General features: G+C 41.0%; 2 protein-coding genes across 2 annotated transcripts in view; one reads left to right on the plus strand and one right to left on the minus strand.

The window, feature by feature from the left end:
* SELENOF (selenoprotein F) overlaps positions 1 to 4,265 on the minus strand; it is a 35,140-nt gene extending 30,875 nt beyond the window's left edge. Inside the window, exons 1-2 of the mRNA XM_042462418.1 lie at positions 4,111 to 4,265; positions 2,405 to 2,572 (exon numbers count right to left, since the gene is read on the minus strand). Coding sequence (XP_042318352.1) covers positions 2,405 to 2,572; positions 4,111 to 4,179 — 237 coding nt within the window. The 5' untranslated portion in view covers positions 4,180 to 4,265. The remainder of the gene's footprint in view (positions 1 to 2,404; positions 2,573 to 4,110) is intronic.
* A 711-nt stretch (positions 4,266 to 4,976) lies between these two features.
* The window catches only part of HS2ST1 (heparan sulfate 2-O-sulfotransferase 1), a 104,204-nt gene continuing 88,430 nt past the window's right edge, over positions 4,977 to 20,750 (plus strand). The window contains 1 exon segment of the mRNA XM_042462417.1: positions 4,977 to 5,278. Coding sequence (XP_042318351.1) covers positions 5,155 to 5,278 — 124 coding nt within the window. The 5' untranslated portion in view covers positions 4,977 to 5,154.

Genomic DNA, 20,750 nt, shown 5'->3' on the forward strand with positions numbered 1-20,750 from the left:
GCATGAGGAAGTGGAATTGGGGGAATTTGAAGAACTTGAGCAGTGAGAGACTTTTCTGTTGTTTAAGTGCACCATGAAATCAACAGCCCTGCTCAAGTCCTGCAGACTGGTTAGCCATGCTCATGTTCCTCTCATGTTACCACACATTATTATATTTTCTAATAAGACATGATCTCTTATGACATGGCCAAAGTATAATAACCTCAGTCTAGTCATGTTGGCTTCCAGGCCGAGTTCGGACTTCATATGCTCTAGGATCTGTTTATTGTCACTTTCGCATTCCATGGTATCCACAAAACTTTCCTACTGCACCACATTTTAGCCAATTGTCCCCAACAAGCTGGGTACTCATTTCACCAACCTACCAAAGGATGGAAGGCTGAGTCAACCCGGAGCCTTGCAAGATCAAACTCACAACATTGTGGCTACAGTACCAGCATTTAAGCACCGTGCCACCAGGGCTCCCTCACTTTCCTCAGTAGTTGTTCCAAAACTTTTCTATTTTCAACATCAATTACAGTATTTTTTAATTTAAAAAAACCAGCCATAGAAACTAGTGGTGTGATACCGTGATATTAAAAATGGATTTCAACATGTATTTAATGATATTTGAACTGGGGTCTGTAAACATCATAACTATTTCATTATGAAACAGAAGGAGAAACTGAAAGAGACCGTCATTTTACTCTGCTTAGAAGCTATTGTAGCGAAAAGGCACAAAGACAGATAAGGTTTAAAATCTGCAACATCTTCTACATTGCATGTATTCTGAACTGATTGCACTATCAATAAGCACAGTTCATTTAAATTAGCGGTTCTCAACCTGTGGGTCACAACCCCTTTGGAGATCGAACAACCCTTTAACAGGGGTCATCCAACACATATTTCCAATGGTCTTAGAAACCGAGACACCACTCCTTTATGGTTGGGGGTCACCACAACATGAGGAACTGTATTATAGGGTTGAGGCATTAGGAAGGTTGGGAACCACTGATATAGCTTAAAGCAGTTTCTATTTTAAAGGAACTAGGGCGCATTACAGACCGCCCGTTTGGGGCAGCCTGTAACCGGTCACAATGGCAGTCTCTGAGGCCCTGATCCGCCGCTTTCCAGGCTGTGGGGAAGCGGCAAAAGGCTGCTTCCCTGCGGCCTGGAAAGGGGTGTCCTTGGGGCTTCAAGCCCCAAGGACACCCAGTGGCGGTGGGAAGGAGGAGAAAGGGGCTGCTTGGCCCCTTTCTGCTTTGCGTCGCTGGCGCAGCCATGGAAAGGCTGTGCCCAGCGACGCAAAGGTGGAAGGAGCTCTGAAATGGAGCTCTTTCTGGGGCCAAGGATGCGGCCCCAGTACGTCACTTCTGCGCTGCCCCATTTGGAGGCGGCGCGGTCATGACGTAGCCATGGCGGCGCCTATGTGTATAGGGAGCCGCTATGTTGTATGCGCTCCGCGCGTGCTACAATTAGAGGCGTCAGGAAGTGACGCCCCTTCCTAATCTTAGTACGCACAGAGCGCATACTTTATGCCCATCTGTAACGGGCCAAAGGTTAACTGGTCAAAAGAACAGCAAGCCGTAACCTTCTGATGTCCTGCATATGGTCTAATGTCTTGAAGCTGCGCAGCTGATTGTGTTTTGCTCGTTTGATCAGATCTCTGAAATCGAACAACCTCTACAGATGCAGGTGAGAAAGAAAATCTTGACAGCCAAGAATCAAGAGAATTATCTACAGTAACAAAAGCTCTATCAACAATCTGTATGACCATGGCTGCTAAAAGTTAACTTAAGGAAACTTTGGCGGTTTCCAGACCGCCCCTTTCCCTGACGGATCAGGGCCTCAGCTGCAACAGCGGCAGCCCTGAGGCCCTGATCCACCGCTTTTCCAGGCCGCGGGGAAGCAGCAAAAGGTCGCTTCCCCGCGGCTTGGAAAGGGGTGTCCTTGGGGCTTCAAGTCCCAAGGACACCCCAACAGCGGCGGGGAAAGGGGCCACTTGGCCCCTTTCTCCTTTGTTTCACTGGTGCAGCTGTGTAAAGGCTGCGCCAGCAACACAAAACCAAGAAGGAGCTCCAAAATGGAGTCCCTGCTGTGGGGAGGGGGGGAGGCAGTGTATAAATAAAGCAATGCAATACAACTTTATTATTGTTATGTACCTTCAAGTTGTTTTGATTTATAGCAACCTTAAGGAGTTTTCTTGGCAAATTTCATTCAGAGGGGGTCTGCTTTTGCCTTCCTCTGAGGCTAAGAGAGTGTGACTTGCTCAAGATCACCCAGTCGTTTTCTATGGCTGAGCAGGGATTTGTACCCTGGGCTTCAGAGTCACAGTCCAACACTCAAACAACTACACCATGCTGGGTCTCACAATACATGTTAGTGATCTTTAAATAATGGTCTAGCCTTGCTAGATCAACCATACCTTTCTAGTTTCAGATTGAGCTTCTTCTTGGCAGCACTTCCTGCACAATGGATCCAGCTGATTCAAGCCAAACTGGCTGAGAAGGTCACAAGAACTGCACAGTAAGTTACTTGAGAAGCCCAGGTCTCTGCATGCCTCTGACGATAATTCTGCCCCATAGACAGATATCTGAAAGCAATCAAGGTGTATAAACTAATCACTTTACAATTTCTAAAACCATTTAAATGAGCATTTGAAAATGATATGGTGAAACTCGACAAAAGTGGAAGAGAAGGGAGCGAAAATTATCAAACAACAGGAGCAAGTTTCTGAAAAAGTTAGATGTTTGGAACTGTTTAGTATAGGAAAAAACAAGAGTAAGGGAAGAGATGGCAAAGGTGTATGGAATTAAGTTTGGTGTAAACAGAATTACTTATATTCTTATATTATTTATTTATCTATTTATATTTATCTATTCATTTATAATTATTCACATTCTTATATTAAAACTCAGGGTCATCCACTGAAACAGAATAATACAGACATAGGACTACTTTATGTAGGGCATAGTTACAACACAGAATTTGCTAACAAAAGATAATGGTTCTCATCTTGAGGAGCTTTAAAAGCAGAATGGATGGATTCATATAGACTGAGGATATTGTTATCAGAGTCTACTAGTCACAATGAATATGGACTGCCTCCATTACCAGAGACAGTACAGTATTCTTCTGTATAACAGTTGTTTGGGAGCATGAACAGTTGCACTTCTATTGTGCTTATGGTGGGTTTCCCATGATAATCGGGTTGGTCACTGTGGAAACATTGACAGGCCCTGGCTTGAATGGCTGCGCACTCCCACATGCGTGCCATTTTAATGCTTGCCGGTCCATGAAGGAACGAGACTGTGGACTCGGAGGTCCATGAAAATGAAGGGACGACTGTACTGTTAACCATATGGTCTGAGTACCAACCTTGAAAAGATACAATATTAACATCTGCTTGTAAATAAACTTGATTTTTAATCTTGTTTACATAAGAGTATGTAGAATGGTTAAAATTTCAGCATTTGACTAACGCTCAGGAGCTGAAGACTCTAGTTCTGATGTGTACTAAGAGCAAAGGCTGGTATTCTAGGTCATGTACAATGATCTCTTTTGGAAATGGCTCCTAACTTACCATTCTAACCGAAATAAAAGGAAGTACTGCATGAACAGTTTGAGGACAGTGAAACAAAACATATAGGTAAAAGATTGACTGATGGCTAACCCACGAGGGATAGAGGCGTATGTATGGTAGGATGTCCCATGAATATACAGGGCTGTAAATGTTTAATTCAGTGTAACCAATGAAATGTGATTTCTAGTTTCCTTTGTTCAAAATGCTATGAAAACTTGGCTCGCTTCATGCAGCATCTGGGCCTTGGACTGCCAGCCTTCGGATCTTCCAATGGTCAGAACTGGCAAAGCAGAATAGAGTGGCGCTATGACTTCCCTTGATCCAGACACTATACTTTTATCGATGCAGCCTAAAATCGCATTGGCCTTGTTAGCTGCTGCATCACACTATTGACTCGCGTTTGTGTCCCATGTACGTTTAATCAGCAAATGAAACCCCAATAGGTTTAAAAGAGCTCAATCCCCAGACCAATAGAACTGCGCTAAGAATCAAGTTCCCCTCATGGACTCCTGGCCAGAAACCCAGGGCTTCCGACCCCGTCCACTTACCGCCTGCAAGACAGACATGAGCCACAGCCAATGGCGGCCCAGCTCTGCCGCTCCTTTCCCAACCGCCATGTTGGCACCGTGGCGGACACCGGCAACACTGGAGGAAGCGCATCGGTTAGGACCCCGAGCTGCTCAGGGTGTCCTCAGCACTGCCTGATTCGAACTGAAGAGAAAATGCCTTTCACTCCTTCCAGACACGGAAGACCACTTACAGAAACTACATAATAAATTGTGTAGTTTGGACTGTGACAAAGGCATCGCCGTTATTCCCATGAAAGAATATTTTCTCGTATTTTTTTTCAGGCACTTCTTAGAACAGCCGTTTTCCAACCTTGTGGCCCTCCAGATAAAGTTGGACTTCATCTCCCATAATTCCCTACCGTTGGTCAAACTGGCTGGGCCTTCTGGGAGTTGAAGTCCACAAGAAATGAAGGCGCCAATGGTTGGGAACCACTTAGAACACCGGGGGGCAAAAAGCCCCAAAATGAGCTAGGCACACAAGATTGGCAAGAGCGCTGACCAATCCAAACGCGGGACGTGGATACCCCGCGCCCAATCCGCTGAGGGAGAGTGGACAGGCTTTGGAGCGCAGGGGGCGGGGAGGAAGAGGAGGTGGTCCAATCAGGAAGCAAGGTACGCGAGGGAGAGGGAGGAAAGAGGAGAGTGGTCGGTTTGCTCCTGCGAAGGAGGCGAGGGGCGGGACGAAGGAGCGGGAGGCCCAATAGGAGAGGGGACGTGGAGGAAGGGAGCCAATCGGAAGGGAGAATGGGGGCGGGGCCTGTCCTCCGGCTGGTCAGTGGTGGGAGCGGTGGGCGTGAGTGAGGGCGGCCGGGCGTTCGGTTGCTGAGCAGCGCGCGCAGAGCGGCGGTTGGGCGGCGCGTGCCGGAAGGGGAAAGGGAAGGAGGGAGGGAGGCGCCGGTCGGAGCGAAGGGAGCCCAGGGATGGAGTGAGGGCGGGAGAGGCGCCTCTGGGCCCCGCGTGGCGGCGATGATGTCGTGATCCCCGGGCGGAACGCGCAGCAGGGCGCCAGGCGGGCGGCTGCCGATGGGGCTGCTCCGGATTATGCTGCCGCCCAAGTTGCAGCTCTTGGCGGTGCTCGCCTTCGGGGTCTCCGTCCTCTTCCTCGAGAACCAGATCCAGAAGCTGGAGGAGTCCCGGGGGAAGCTCGGTGAGTGAGGCTGGGAAGCGGCCCTGGGAACCGGAGGCAGGCAGGGAGAGAGAGAGGCAAGGCTTCCCTTCGCTTTCCCCCGCAGGAGACGGAGAGGAAGGAAGGAGCTCTCGCAGATGGACACACGGCTAGAGACACAGCGGTGCGCCTCTGTGTGTGTCTGTATATATATATATGTGTGTTCCTTAGAGCACTGCCATAGCGGCCTCTCTCAGGGGAAAATGATAATAGATACACATGGAGATGTACACAGAGCTATATATATATATATATACTGTATATATACATACACACAAACATATATTCCTTAGGGAAAAGTGGCAGATGTACCTAGAGATGTAGACATAGCTATATATATATCTGTGTGTGTGTGTGTGTGTGTGTGTGTGTGTGTGTATATATATATATACAGTATATATATATTCCTTAGAGTACTGCCATGACAGCCTCCCTCAGGGAAAAGTAACATATATACATATATGTTCCATAACGGCCTCTCTCAGGAGAAAGTGATAGATGTACATAGACATTACATATGTGTGTGTGTGTATATATATATATGTATATTTTCCTTATAACGTGACAGATATACATATATACTGTATTCCATAATTTTTCTCTCAGGGAAAAGTGACAGATGTACATAGAGATGTATATATAGCTATATGTGTGTGTGTGTGTGTGTGTATATGCCTTGGAAACTATCATAACGGCCTCTCTCAGGGAAAACATGTACATAGCGATGTATATATATATGTGTGTGTGTATGTATATGTATATATATATATATAATGGCCTCTCTCTGGAAAAAGTGACCAGGGTACAGATATTGGCAACAGCCTTGACCATACATAGCTCTATGTATAGATAGATATAGATGGGGGGAATCAATGGTTCAGGGACTGGGAAGGAAAGTACCAGGAAACTGTCCCATGCCAATGATGGCCTTGCCTTGCTTTGCTTGAGTCCCCTTGAGTCTATACTATTTATTTATAGCCCACCTCTTCCCTGGAGGATTGGGTCAGGTTTACAATCAAAAATAAAACATAGTAAAATAATAACACAACCCTTAATCCACAATTTAAAATACAACAGCATCAAAATCAGTTATTAAAATTGCAATTAAAATGGCAGTAAAATTTAATCCCTGTTTCAATGAGGCGATTTAAGGGAGAGTCAGGAAGGCATAGTTGTGGGACAGTGGAGAGGGCCCACATATTAACCAGTCTGGCTCACCTCTCCCTGAATGCGCCCAGGGCCCTGCCAATCCAAAGCTAGAAGGTGTGGGACACCCCAAAAGCTGAACCCCCAGAACCAAGAGAGGATCTTTTATCTACCTGTCTGGCTCAGATTTCGGGGACAGCAGAAACCGTGTTGCTTTGCCTGCATCTCTCTCCCCCCCCCCATATCATATCAACCAGTTTGGCCTCAAAGATCTAGAAAAGGGTACTGACCCAAATCTCTTTTGAAGGAGCATTGCCAAATTTTGGTGGGTTGGGGGGGACTCCCACTTCTCTAACCCACTTAGGCCACATCAAATCATGCTGAAACTCCTCTGTAAGAAAACATCAACATCTGTCTGGCCTAGAGTTCCTTGCCATGGCCAAGGCACTGCTAAGCAGGCCAACCCAAACCAAGAAGGTATACTGAGATGGGAAAGAAGAAGGAATCACTTCTCTACACTCCCCCAAAAGCTGTGGGACACCCCAAATCCTGCATCCCCAGAACCAAGAGAGGATGTTTTGTCAACCAGTCTGGCTCAAGTGTCTGTGTATGTACAAGGCACTGTCAAATGTGCCATCTTAAACCGTTAATAAGCCTTCTATGTGCTCATCCCTGTATGACATGTTCCATAATACATTGGCAGTTTTAATATGGTATAGCATAACATAATACAGTAGATTCAACCCATATTGTTGGTAGGGTTGGCAGCGTCTTCTGCAGCTGGGGTGAAGATCTCTTAGGGGGGTTTTGTTCTTCCCGGTTGTGAAATCAACTGAAAGGTGGGGCGAAGAGTGCAGAGAGTCACAAAGGGTTTTGCTTGGAATGAATAAAATTTCACAGCCAGGGTCTTCAGAGGCTAGTTCCTACTGGCCTCTATGCGGTGAAGGTGAGGACAGAGGTGTTGACGGTTGATAGTCAGTAGCTGTTTGTGGAAACTTTGCAATGGCCAATCATCTGCTTAAGTGTCAGACCTTATAAATTGTGTAAAGAGAAGTGCTCCCAGCAGAGTATGGGTTGGCTCTCCCTTATCCTTGAGACCAAAACTCTTTTGGATTTTGGAATATCTGCATTTGCATATATGTACATGTTTGAGAGTCATTGGGGAGATAGTGGTTTGAGTGTTGGACTAAGGATACTAGGGCCTGTTACAGACTGCCCAAATAAAGCTGCTTCGGGTCTCTTTGGAGGTATGCTGTTTAAATGATGCATGCACCCTAAGAATCCGGAAGCTGCACCAAAGCTGCACTCCAGTGCTTAGGAATGGAGTGTGGCTTTGGTGTGACCTCCGGACTCTTAGGACCCATGCATCATTTAAATAGCATACCTCTAAAGAGACCCAAAGCAGCTTTATCTTGGCAGTCTGTAACAGGCCTGGGAGACCAGGGTTTGAATCACGGATTGGCCATGAAACCCACCGGGTGACCTAGGGCAAGTAACAGTTTCTCAGCCTCAGAGAGATGGTAATGGCAAACTATTTATCGTTATCTCTTTCTCTGTCATATCAGGATATCTGCCCACGAAACGTAGTTCAAAAGGGGGTCTGAACTACAGTTCTACTTTATCTTGAGGGGACCTGTAGTTCAGAGTGTCCTTAAATTTTGTTCCCAGTCTTTTCAGTAGTTGATTGGTACGGGTTCAACAGTATTAAGTTAAAATAATTGTACCTTCTCATTCTTCTCAGCGAGTGTGATAGTCTACATACATTGGTTAGAGTAGAAAACCTTACTTAGCAGATAATGTTGTACTTGTAGTTTCTGTGATGTACACTTTACAACTTTACAATGTTGTAGTGGGATGTCTTACATGCTCAGGGCTCTCATAGATATAATTATTATAGTGCTTTGAATTATATGCTTTGTATTGTATATATTAAGCCATATTCATGAAAACTTGAATTATTTCAATGCATACATGTAGTCTTTATCATTCCAGAATTATTGTAGGACCTTTACTGATACAGGAAGTAATGTAAAGAAAAAATGTGGTGTAACTTTTAAAAAAGACAATTCTCTTAGCTCTTTTATTCCTTTTGGTGAACATTTTACGAGCAAAACCTGTATTTTTCTTTCCCAGGGTGAGTCTGCATGTACCCATACAAAACTACAAAAAACGGTGGGGCTTAATGCTGTATAAACTTTCATTGAATGTTACTTGGAGGAGAAATCCACTTTATATACTTCCATCATTAAAGTATCAGTACATAGAATTTTATCTCAATTTATTTATTCACTTTATTTATTTGTTGCCTTTCTCCAGGATAGGATCCAATGCAGCTTCCAAAACAGTAAATTAAAGGCAATTACAAAAAGTTTTAAAGCCAATTTAAAACCACCACATTAAAACATGATGAAACTGATTAAAAATCATATAAAAGATAAAACATATCTATAGGAATAACCTTCCCTTGTTAACTATTAAAAGCTTGGGAGGTTGAAGGCTTTTTTTGCGGCCAGCATCCATAGTTTTTTGTGGGTTTTTTGGGCTATGAGGACGTGTTCTAGAAGAGTTTATTCCTGACATTTTGCCAGTAGCTGTGGCTGGCATCTTCAGAGAATTTAAGCATACTCAAGCTTGCTTAAATAAAAAGGTTTTTATATTTTTTGTGGGGTTTTGGGGCTATGCGGCCATGTTCTAGAAGAGTTTATTACTGACGTTTCGCCAGCATCTTCTCACAAAAAACTATGGATGCCAGCCATGAAAGCCTTTGACTTCAAAAAGGTTTTTGTCTGCAAAAGGAAAACAGGGAGGAACCCGCCTAGCCTCCTTTGGAATGGAGTTCCAGAGGGTAGGAACAGCCATCAAGAAGTCTTTCCTGTCCTCATCAAGCAAGTTTGTAATGGTGGCAGGATCAAGAGAAAGCCATCCTCGTGATGATCATAAAGTTCTGACAGCTTCAGATAGGGAGGTACAGCCTTTCAGATAGTCTGTATGTAGGTTGTATAGGACTTGATAGGTCATACAGACACAACTGCCATTGAACTTGCTCTGTTATGTGTATAATAATGATGTATTGTAAGCATGATGTAAACTTTGGGTTCTGTGACTTGGTTTGCTAAAACACAGCTGAACCTCAGGCCCTCCAAATGTTGAAATATGTGTGAGCCATAACAAGCTTTGCTAATGTGAGGGATGGTGGTAACTCTTGTCCAAAAACGATGGGCTAAAGAAGTTTACCCTAGTATTTAAGACATGTTGGTGCTAACTAACATGGTTAGAGAGCAAGATGTCTGTTGTGGAATTCAAAATCCCAGTGCAAGAAAGGTAACATAATATATGAAAATGAATAATCTGTGACTGAAATTTGACTTTATCTTCTTTAAAGCAAATGAATATATCAGTATAGTGCATTTTGTCTTGTTTCTTGAGTGGGTGAATTGGACTTAATTCAATTGTGGGAAGAAATTGAAATTGTATTTTTTATTTGCATATTGTATTTTCTGAACATGCAGAGTAATTTCTTTAGCAGCTAAACCTACTGATATGCAGCAGTGCAAAATTTTAGATTATGTAGCCCTCATGCGTTTTTTTTTTTTTTTGGTATGGAATTACATCTGGAGTTGGGGGTCGCATTGCAAGATTAAAGGATTTTTATTTTATGTTCTTTCACATAAGCAGGGAACTTTAAGTACACTCATACGACACCCATAATCCTGTACAGATCTAATAAAAATAAGTCCTGTTAAGTCCAGTGCTGTTTTTCCCCACTTATGTCTAGGAATGGAGTCATGTGCTCAGAAATGTTCAGGAAAAGGCACCAGTATTTTTAATATAATGTTTTTTCTATGAAGTGATAAATGTCAAAGTAAGATACTAAATCTGAGGCATGAATGTATGCAAAGCTTTGATAGGTCAGAGGCATATAATATAATAAAAACACTAAAGTACCGCATTTTAGTGTGTGTACAGTGCATGATCATGATCTTATAGAAGATAGATTCTTTGGATCCTAGCAAAAGTGGTGACTGCCACTCCCAGCATAACTTAGATAACCACAATAATAAAGAATGTTGGTTGGATCCAGACTTTGCCTTCTATGAAAAGGTAGAATGTTTCTGATCCAGTAGAGCATTTCTGCTGGCGGGATGGGAGGCGATGGCATTTTTTGTTTATTTCCTCTAAGTTGCTTGAAAATCTGCTCTATAGAGTTGAGGCATCTTTCAGGAACAGCATGGGAAAGGATCAAGAGGGAGAGGGGAATTGGTAAAAATTAAAGCCAATATATCTTAAAAGAAGTCTCCTCAGGAATTGTTTTTACCGCTAGGAGCAAACTCTGGAGTGAATAATACAGCAGCAGCAGCTGTGATAGTAGTAGTAGTAAGCCTTTGTCTGCAATATGTGACATCCAGATGTTAAATAATGCCCCCCTTCATTTGTATGAAAAAAATTAACTGAATATTTCCCTAGAATTTGAGAGAGATTTTTAAGAAAAATCAAATAATATTAGAGTTGGAAGGGACCTCTAGTCCAAGGACTATCTAGTCTAACTCCTTTCTTTCATTGGACAGATCTGAAGCATTCCTGAAAGATGCCCATTCAACCTCTGTTTATAGACCTCCAAAGATGGAGAATCCACCCTCTTTGGGGCAGTCCATCCCACTGTCAAACTGCCCTTCCATTCAAGAAGTAATGATAATGTGAATTCTTTTTTCTTGTAATTAGAGTCTATTTATTTATATTCTAGTCTCTGGAACAACAGAAAACATTTTCTATATGACATCCCTTCAGAAATTTAAAGATGGCTATCATGTCACCTCTCAGTCTTCTCTTCTCCAAGCTAAACATACCTTGCTCCTTAAGCTGATCCTCATAGGGCTTGGTTTCCAGAATGTGGATCATTCTGGTTGCCCTCCTCCGGACACTTTTGAGCTTGTCAATATCTTTTTGGAACTGTGGTGTCCAGAATGTGACATAGTGTATATCAGGTGAAGTCTGACCAAAGCAGAATAGAGTAGCACTACAACATCTTTTGATCTGGGCACTATACTTCTGTTGATGGAGGCTAGAATTGCATTGACTTTTTTGGCAGCCATATCACACTATTGACTCATGTTTAGCTTAAAAGTATATCTTTTAACATCATATTAAACTAATGGGGGTGATACTTTGAATATGAAGATCCAGGATTTCATCAGTGGACATAGATCATCTTTCAGTGCTGATTGCTACTATTTCCCACCATTATTTGTGCTTGCTGTGCCTAATTCATCTGGTAATCAGATATCTATTGAGAAGCATTTCCATATTGAATTGGGCTGATCTTTGGATAGCTAACATGCAATCTTTCTTTGAAGCTTTACCCAGCTCTTGCTAGGTTCATAGCACTTACCAAAGCTTTATGTTCCACTTATCAGAGATAATGGAGTGGAAAGTTTTCTATGCTATGTGTTTATGTACATGCACACACATGTTTATCTGTATTTGTCTGGGCAGTTGTATTGCAGTCATTCATGTTCTATATAGCATATCAACTTCTAGTTATTCTTCTTGCACAAAGGAATGAACAAAGGAATACAGTGTTAAGCTTGTTTTTATTTCATAAAATCTCCTGCTTCTTAATCAAGTTGTTGAGACAAAATACAGTGTAAATTTCCTGTGCCTATAGACTCACATCTATCCTTAGTGGAACAGGATTAAATTTGTTGTACTGAGTCAGATTTCCCCCCCAACTTGAAACGGAACTGATGAGTTCAGAGCATGAGTGAATGAAGCTAATGGTACTACAGTAATAGCTTGGCAGAAGAAGGTTAAGCTGTTAATATAAGATATATCAAGTATAGTTTTTTTTAAAGTATTTGTCCAAAAAATGGCATTATTTCTTTCTGGTGTAGTCATTTTTTTTATTAAAAATAAAGAAAATATATTCTCAACTTTATTACAAATATTCCAACAAAATAATTTTCACATAAAGCTTTGTATGTGATTCAATACAATATATGAACTGACTGTGCTAAATCAGATAACGTTATGTCAAGCCCTGGAAAATGTTTCATTTCTGTGTTTCCTGGAAAACCTGCACGACTGCTTTGGTGTAGCCTTCAGGAGCCCAGGATGATCTCCATGCCATAATGCAGTGATGGCGAACCTATGGCACGCGTGCCAGAGGTGACACTCAGAGCCCTCTCTGTGGGCACACATGCTGTCGCCCTAGCACAGAGTTTGCCAGAGTTTCTTGCTAGAAAGCCAGAGGGACATGGCACTTTGCAATAAGTAAGTGGGGTCTGGGTTGCAGTTTGGGCACTCGGCCTCTAAAAGGTTCACCATCACTGCCTTAATGAAACGGCAGAGAAGGAACTCTTTAGATGTGTTAGTCAATCTAGTTTAAATGTGAAAGTAATTTGCTTTCAGATCAAATTATTTTTTGATTGTTTAAAAATATACTGCAACCACCCCCCACCCCCCGGTTTGAAACTATTTTTTGCTTGCTTTTTAAATTCTAGTTTTGTTATTTATTTCACACATAATGAAGAATGTTCATCTAGTAAAGAATATGCCATTTTTAATATCTGAGCAAAGGTATCACCTGGAAGTCAAACAGTCAACAGTTGTCTTGGATTAATCCATATGTAAATAATAGTAAAAATTAACCACATAATATCAACTGTGAACTGACATCTGATAAAAAAAGGCCCTGCTGTGTTATACGCTGTTTTGTTAATGTCAGTAAAGTCTTTTTAGCAGTTAAATAATGTCGGGTTCTAGGAACTTGGATTATAAGTGTCTTTGTTCTTTACAAATTGTCTCCATGGGTTAATACTAGCAAGTGTATAGTTTAGCCAAAACAACTGCTGTTTTGTTGAAAGAAGTAAGACAATTACCCATAGTTTTACATGCAAAACTTAGCATGATAAATCAGGCTGCATTTTTGGGGCGCCTGCTGTTTCAGATTGAAAAAAATAAATGTCTGCTTGACTTCTGTGTGACACACAAAGCTTTATGGTTCGAACAGTACTAGTCAAAGTCTCCTCTATTCTTGGAATCTTGAGAAGAAACTGACAGTAGAACAAATTGTTTAGATATTTCCTGATACTGTAGAACAGTGTTTTGTGACATGCGAACAAGAATACTTTTCATTTTAGAACAAAATTTTCATTCTGATTTGAGTAATGTGAAATAATTGGTTTATAAGAAGTGAAATCTCCAAACACTCTGAGAAATTGAAACGAATCTTTTAAACACACCATCCAGTCTGTCTTAGACTGACAAGTCATGTATTAGCATATCTTGAAATGGTTGCTTTGGATTTTCACATATTGGCTTTCCCTTTGCACCCAATTTCAGCTGTTCCTTCTTGAGACCTTATCTTTAAAAATGTGTAGAAGTAAAATGCGGTGTGGGACTATACATTTGGTAATGATGTTGATCAATTTTGTTAAAGGAACATTGAAACAACAAGAATAGTTTGGAAGAGATGCAGTCTTCTTTAGGGGTTCAGAAATCCTAATATGGAGATGAGAGAAGGGTATGTGTGCCAGCCACTTTTGCTACCACTGACTTCAATTATTGATAGGAAAAGTCAGAAGAGAATCTGTAATATTTGACTGAACGAGTTGCAGGGCTTTGCGCAGTTGCAAACTCTGTGCATATTTCTGGATTGTACACAGGATAGTAACTGTTCAGCTGAAAAGTGACAAAGGTGCGGGACAGACTGTCCAAAAAGGACGGTCTCCCGGTGCCTAACTTTGGTCTGCGGGGAAGCCGCAGCCTCCAGACTGCGGGGCTTCCCTGCGGACCAAAAAGAACCCGCAAAAAGTGCACTTGTGATGTCATAATGGTGCCGCAACGTGCGGACACTAGGCGTCCGTCACGTAATGATGGCAGCACCCATCTGTACAGGGCTCCACCATTTTGACGCCCTCGTCACGTGCGAGGGGCATCTAGAAGCATTGCCTCTCGCATGTGATGATGGAGTCCTATGACACCCATCTTGACCGGGCCAAAGTTTCTCTTCGGATTATCTCCATCACTACAAGGGGATCATGAATGAAGCAGATCTGGAAGAGAGCATTTCCTTTCCATGCTCTAAATTCCTAAATGCTTTAAGATGACTTAACTGTGTCAGCATTGGTTTGTATACATAAGTGAACTAAATTACTTGACCACACCTTAACAGTACCATTCTGTGGTCATGAGATTGTGCATCCCTGTGAGGTAAACTATGAAAGCTGGCTGACCAATAAATAAACAAACCTGATAGGAAACAAAATCAACTCATTTGAAATGTGGCACTGGAAAATCATTCTATGGATACTTGAGCTGCTAAAAAGGCAAGTGAATGGGTTCTAGACCAAATAAGCTTGGACTCACTAGAGGTGGAGATGACTAAACTGAGACCTTCATACCTTGGACATATTGTGAGATGATGTGACTTATTGGAAATGATACTAATACTTGATAAAGTAGAAGGAGGTAGGAAAGGAGGAAGGCATGTGGATTGGTTCAATCAAGGAAGTTGTGGCCCTGAGTTGGCAAGACCTGAGGTGGGCAGTTGATGATTGAGGGTCTTGGAGGTCTGTTATTTGTAGGCTCTTCATAAGCTAAAGTCAGCTTGAGGGTAAATAACAAGAAAATTTACTTACAACATGGGATGACATTCAGTTTTTTAATTGTGTTCTAAATAGTAATTAGAACTTTTGGAACATGGTTTGGTGTTCTGTAGTGAACCTTGTCTGTATTGGTTGCTCTCTTGTCTTAATGTTAAAGATGACTAATTGAGTGGTATTTTTTTAACATGCATACTTTATGAATCTGAGTTGTAGATAGTTGTTTTTCAGTTCATATATAGCAAAAATGAATTATGTATGGTTATCAAATGAAATTAACATTTTGAATTATCTTTATCAATTAGTCAGCTATGGGAAGAAGTGAATTGCAGCATCTCATTTGATGGACTAAATCTAAGCATTGAAGAAATGAGAAAACTGATTAGTAGTGGTGGAGAAATACCTTTTGTTACTTGCTGTTTTTATTGCTTTATTTCCTAGAAACAGTAATGCCAGTAGGATTTGTACTAGTGTTCACAGAACAGTGGTTCAGGATCTTCCATTAACTGAACTGTATCCGTCCTTTACTCTTCAAACACTGATGTGTCAAAGCTTTACAAATGGAACAATTTTCCGTTGATGATGTGCTTCAGAGAACAATGACACAGATGTCCACTCACTTCAGGGATTGATTTAGGATTTTTTCATATATTATGCAGCAGTAAATGTGTTTTCTTGCTGAATAGTGAAAACTTGCCACTCGTAATTCTGTCTACCGCTTCCTTGTACTATTTGCATTTGCAGACTGACACCATTTATGCTTAAATTGCTCTCTATAAAGTGTTTTATGTGTACAGTTTAATTAATGGTGCACCTTTGGCTCAACATTTTGGATGGCTCAAGAAAGTCACAAGCACAAGTCATAGATCACAAGTCACTAGAAAATTAAGAGGGCTTTGTTGTAAAGTGGGGTAATTTTTAGATATGAGCTAATAAGTTATCATATTTCTTTTGCATCCCCATTTGACATCTTATGCCAGCTGTCTATGTCTAAGGTGAATGTATTAGGTTTATAGTGAGGTGCAAAAGGTTCACGTGAGTGGAGTTTGTAGTTATGATTTAAGATAGCTTCAGAATAGGTTTCAAAAGAATGGGTTGAGACTGGTTCCTTATTCCAGAAGAATGTGGCAGAAGTTAGTTCCTTATTTCCAGTTCTTTATTTGCATGAAATTTCAAAATGTAGGTTAAGCACTCAGCTGCATTGGACATACATCTAAACCCAAATCATACATCCTTAGTTCTAGAAGAGGATACTGACCCAAATCTCTTTTGAGGGAGCATTGCCAAGGGTGCCAAATTTCTGTAGTGGTGGTGGAACACCCACTTCTCTAACCCTCTGAAAGCTTTTGGCCACACCAAATAGTGCATTCCTGGAACTAGGAGAAACTTCTCTGTAAGAAAACATCAACATCTCTCTGGCCTGCTAAGCATTCCAACCCAAACCAATAAGATATACTGAGATGGGAAAGAAAGAAGGAATTGCTTCTTTACACTCTCCCAAAAGCATGGGACATCCCAAAATCCTGCACTGCCAGAACCAAGAGAAGATATTTTATCAACCAATCTGGCTGAACTTTCAGGGCCAGCACAGACCTTTTTGCTTTGCCTGCATCCCTGCTCTGTATGTCAACCAACTTGGCTCAAAGATCTAGAAGAGGGTACTGCCTCAAATCTCTTTTCAGGGAGCATTGCCAAGGGTGCAAAATTTTTTTGGAAGAGACAGTTGAAATATAGTATATTCTGTTCTATTTTTTCCTAATAATCTGAAATTAATAGTGCCTTGTTTTTGTACCCCCAAAATTCTTAGGGCAGATGGGTATTGATGGCATAGGATAGAGGAATATCTCCAGGCACATACAAACCACTAGTTTTGGGGAGGATATAGGGATGTGGTTTCATATTTGTTTCTTTCTAAATTTCCACTATTTCTCTGCATTGGCACCTTTGGCAGGGGGTTCTGCACTTGTTATATTCATTTATATCCTGCCTTTTTTCCAGTCTGGAACTTAAGGCGCCTTACAAAAGCTTTAAAAATTGGTATTAATATTCCAAATACAAAAGTTAAAAATCATTAATCTATCCATAAAATTTAAGCCAGTTTAAAATGTAGTAATTAAAAACAAGAGAAACTAAACATAGAGAGGATAATGTAGTTCTGCCAAGTCCAGCCCATAAAGAAGGTGGGCTGTGAGGGTGGTGGGACAGACAAAAGGCCCGCTACAGAGGATGTCAAAACGTGGGCAGGATCGTATAGCTTTGGTCCATAGGGGTAGAGCTTTGGTCCCACGGGTCTTTTTGTCCAAAGCAAGATAACTTTGGTCCTGTTGTGTGTCAGTGCACTTGAAGTGGGACTCTCTCCCACATCAGTTCCTTGTTTGTTTCTCATTCAGTGTACACAGTGGAAAGATAGAGAAGTATCCTTCTGTTGCTGAAGGCTTTAAGTCTGGAAGCGAGGTTATGACCCTTCTAAAGTGTTTTGTGAAGAAAGCAAGTTTCATGATTGATTGCTCCAGCAATATTAAAACCTTATTTGTTGTTTCCATAAAAAGACATGTTAGTTTGAGAGATGTCTGGATGCTGTTAATCCCCAGAGGCAATGCTATTTTGGCTCAGAGTTCACATGCAAGGGAGAATTGAGGAAGGGTACGGAGAATTGAGGAGTGGTATGAAAGACATCTGAGAGAGTCGACCAGTGCCAGAAAGTGGCAGCATTCTTTTCCTTACAGCCTCTACCTATCATGTAGGCCCTGCCCAGAAGTGCATACTTACTTTCCTCTGGGCCTGATGAAGCTTGGATCAGATCCTAACTGTTTCATAAGTAGTAGTATTCAAACTCAAAGCCATATTAATATCAATATAAGAAGATATAAAAAATCTTGTGGCAACATTGAGACTTGAGAAAAATAAATTTCTAGCATAAGCTTTTATAGATTCCAGTCCACTTCATCAGATGCACTTTGTTTTGGAAAACAATAGTGGAATTCCTTGCCAAAGAGAGAGAGAGAGGGGCTAGAGGAAACCTGTGCTGATGCGAAAGCCTTTAGACAAAGACAATTTTTTCTTTGTAATTGAAAAAACAGAGTGAAGAAGATTCAATGATATGTTAAATTTGTAAAATATTTAAGAAAAACTTAATAAAGATTAAATTGGGGGGAAAAGCCTTTAGGGGCACATTGTTAAGATACATATCTAGAGAATCCTTTGCATTCAAGAACACTGACCACTCTGTTGTGATGCATAACTACTGAACCCTCATTTGTGGAGTACAGAGGTAGGATGGTAGGATGCCTCCTCCCTTCCCAGAGGCATACGCTGTCAGTTGCTTTCAGTTTTGCCTGGCATGTTTGATAATAAATATTTATATTAGAAATGATTTTTTTAATCTATCCTTTTCTTTAAAATTGTTTGGAAGAACTGGGAGTGCCTACAAATTTTTAAACATTTTCTAGACAGCTCTTCAATGTAGAAAAACAAAAGCACAAACCACCTGTGATGTATTAATATACGTTTGCATGAATTACATGATTAGCTTGTGCCCATTAGTCAGTTGTGACTGGTTACTGCTTTCCTGTGGAGTGAATATACACCTGATTTTCTAAAAAATGAAAACCAAGAGAAGCATCCAGAAGGTTTTGTGTGTTCTAATATTTCTTTGATGTCTTCCTCTAGCCTGAAAGGTTATTTCCTTTTTTACACCATCATCTTAAGCTTGAAATAATCAGGATGTATTTTCCTTAAATGCTTTGAAGAAGCTGGCAAACACTGTGGAAATCTAGACAGGGATGGTTAGTGTAATGCATTTATATTTATATTCAGCTGTATTAATACAGTGCTTTCAATTGCCTCTAGCTACATTCACTGAAAAACAGTCTCCTTTAAATGCTGAGTTTATTGAAAGCCAGTAGCTGCTAAATGCATCCAGTATAGTCAGTATATGTATTCAGTATATAGATGCATGCCTTGTTGAAACTGAACTATGAAATGCTCCATGAATATTTCTGTTGAGTTACACAGCATATTGTTGTAAGATCTAAGTAAAATGTGATCTTTAAAAGTCCTGATAGGTTCAGGTACTTGGTTTAAAGCTGCAGTTGCAACAATGTGGTATCATTTGCCATGAAGCTCATCTTGCTTTTGAACATGAACCGCTTTAGCCTTTCTTCATTTCAGAATTGCCATCTTTGAAAATGGGTGGCATTTTACTACAGATTCTCATTGCCTCCGGCTGTTGCAACAGATGACACAACTGAGTTCTGGAATGGCTATGGCATGTGGTTTGTTCTGTCTGTGTTGAACATCTTACTTCTGTGTGACAATTCATTAAAATTCCTGCGTGTTTCTGATTTTCAGAATCATCTTCCATATAGTGTTGCTTAATTAGTTAAAAGCCAGTCTGTTTCACAGTCCTAAATTCCTGTTTAGCTTTTGCTTTCCTGTGAATAAATATCTCGGCAGAAATTGTATTTGAAATGTCATGTTGGATTTTAATAGTGCCCATCCTGGCAAAACAAAATTTTCCCCGATAGTATCTCTCAAAGGGGAGGGAAACTGAACAGTTGTCCATAGCTTTTCTGTTTTCTAGAATTTATTACTCTTATGTTAGCAAGAGCTGGCAGTGCTACAAGTGTTGTAAACTAGGAGACTAAGGTCTATATCCAACTCTTGCTGTTTTCTTCCTCTCCTCACCCTGTAGCCAAGTGCAACTTTCAACTGCTGTGAATGATTGGAAGCCTTTGGGGGATGTAAATTTGGGGAATGTAGTGGAAAGGAAAACAAGGGCCTTTTGAGTATGACTCATCCTCACATGACATTGGGTATTATTGAAAATGTTTTAAAATAAGAATGTCGTGCAGTAGTGTTAGAAAGCATGGTCCCACCACCAGGAAAACTGGCTTAGTTTTATGATGGCTTGTGGGGGAGGTCTTCACGTTTGATATAGGTTCCTAAATCTTAGTGTACAGGGATTTGAAACATTTTTACTCATTACATTGTCTGCACTATAATAGTTATGTAAGATTTATGAACAGCTATCACTGTCACTTTAGGGTCGTCATAAATCAGTAATGACTTGAAGGCACATAGCAACAACAACAACAATTTCTGAAAGACCAGTTTTGATTGTTACCCTTCTTTCCTATATTGTACTGAAAATGAAATGTGTTTATATTGCTTACTTGATGTGTACAACGTAATAGAGTTAAATCTGTATTATTAGAGCACTGATAAATGGGAATTTGATTTTCTTTTTTAAGGAACACGATGCCCTGTGTTGTAAAAATTTTAAATAAATAATATTTTCTCATTTGGCACATGGGGCAGTTTTTGGGATCAATATTATACTCAAATTCCATTTGAGTATCTGTCTACTGACTTACATTTTTCTCTCTCTCGCCTTTTGTAGATAAGAGCGCAAAATTCTTTGAACCAGGAGTGGGAACCAAGTGGCCTTCCAGTGGGTGTTGGATTGCAACTCCAACAGTCCTAGCCAAAATAGTCAGTAGTGAGGAATGTTGCAAATTGAATTCTCATCCAGCAACACCTGGAGGCCTACATGGTTTCCACCCTTGCTTGTACCATATTGAGAATTACCTGTTCGAAACTAAATCTGTACTTGTCATTTTGTATTGGCATTTTGCCTTAGAAGGCTTTGCCCTGAGAGTTAATAATCTGATAAATGTGCATCCTGGGTTTGTAAACACAAAATATTG

The sequence above is a fragment of the Sceloporus undulatus genome, chromosome 4 (genome assembly GCF_019175285.1).
Source record: "Sceloporus undulatus isolate JIND9_A2432 ecotype Alabama chromosome 4, SceUnd_v1.1, whole genome shotgun sequence".
NCBI lineage: Eukaryota > Metazoa > Chordata > Lepidosauria > Squamata > Phrynosomatidae > Sceloporus > Sceloporus undulatus.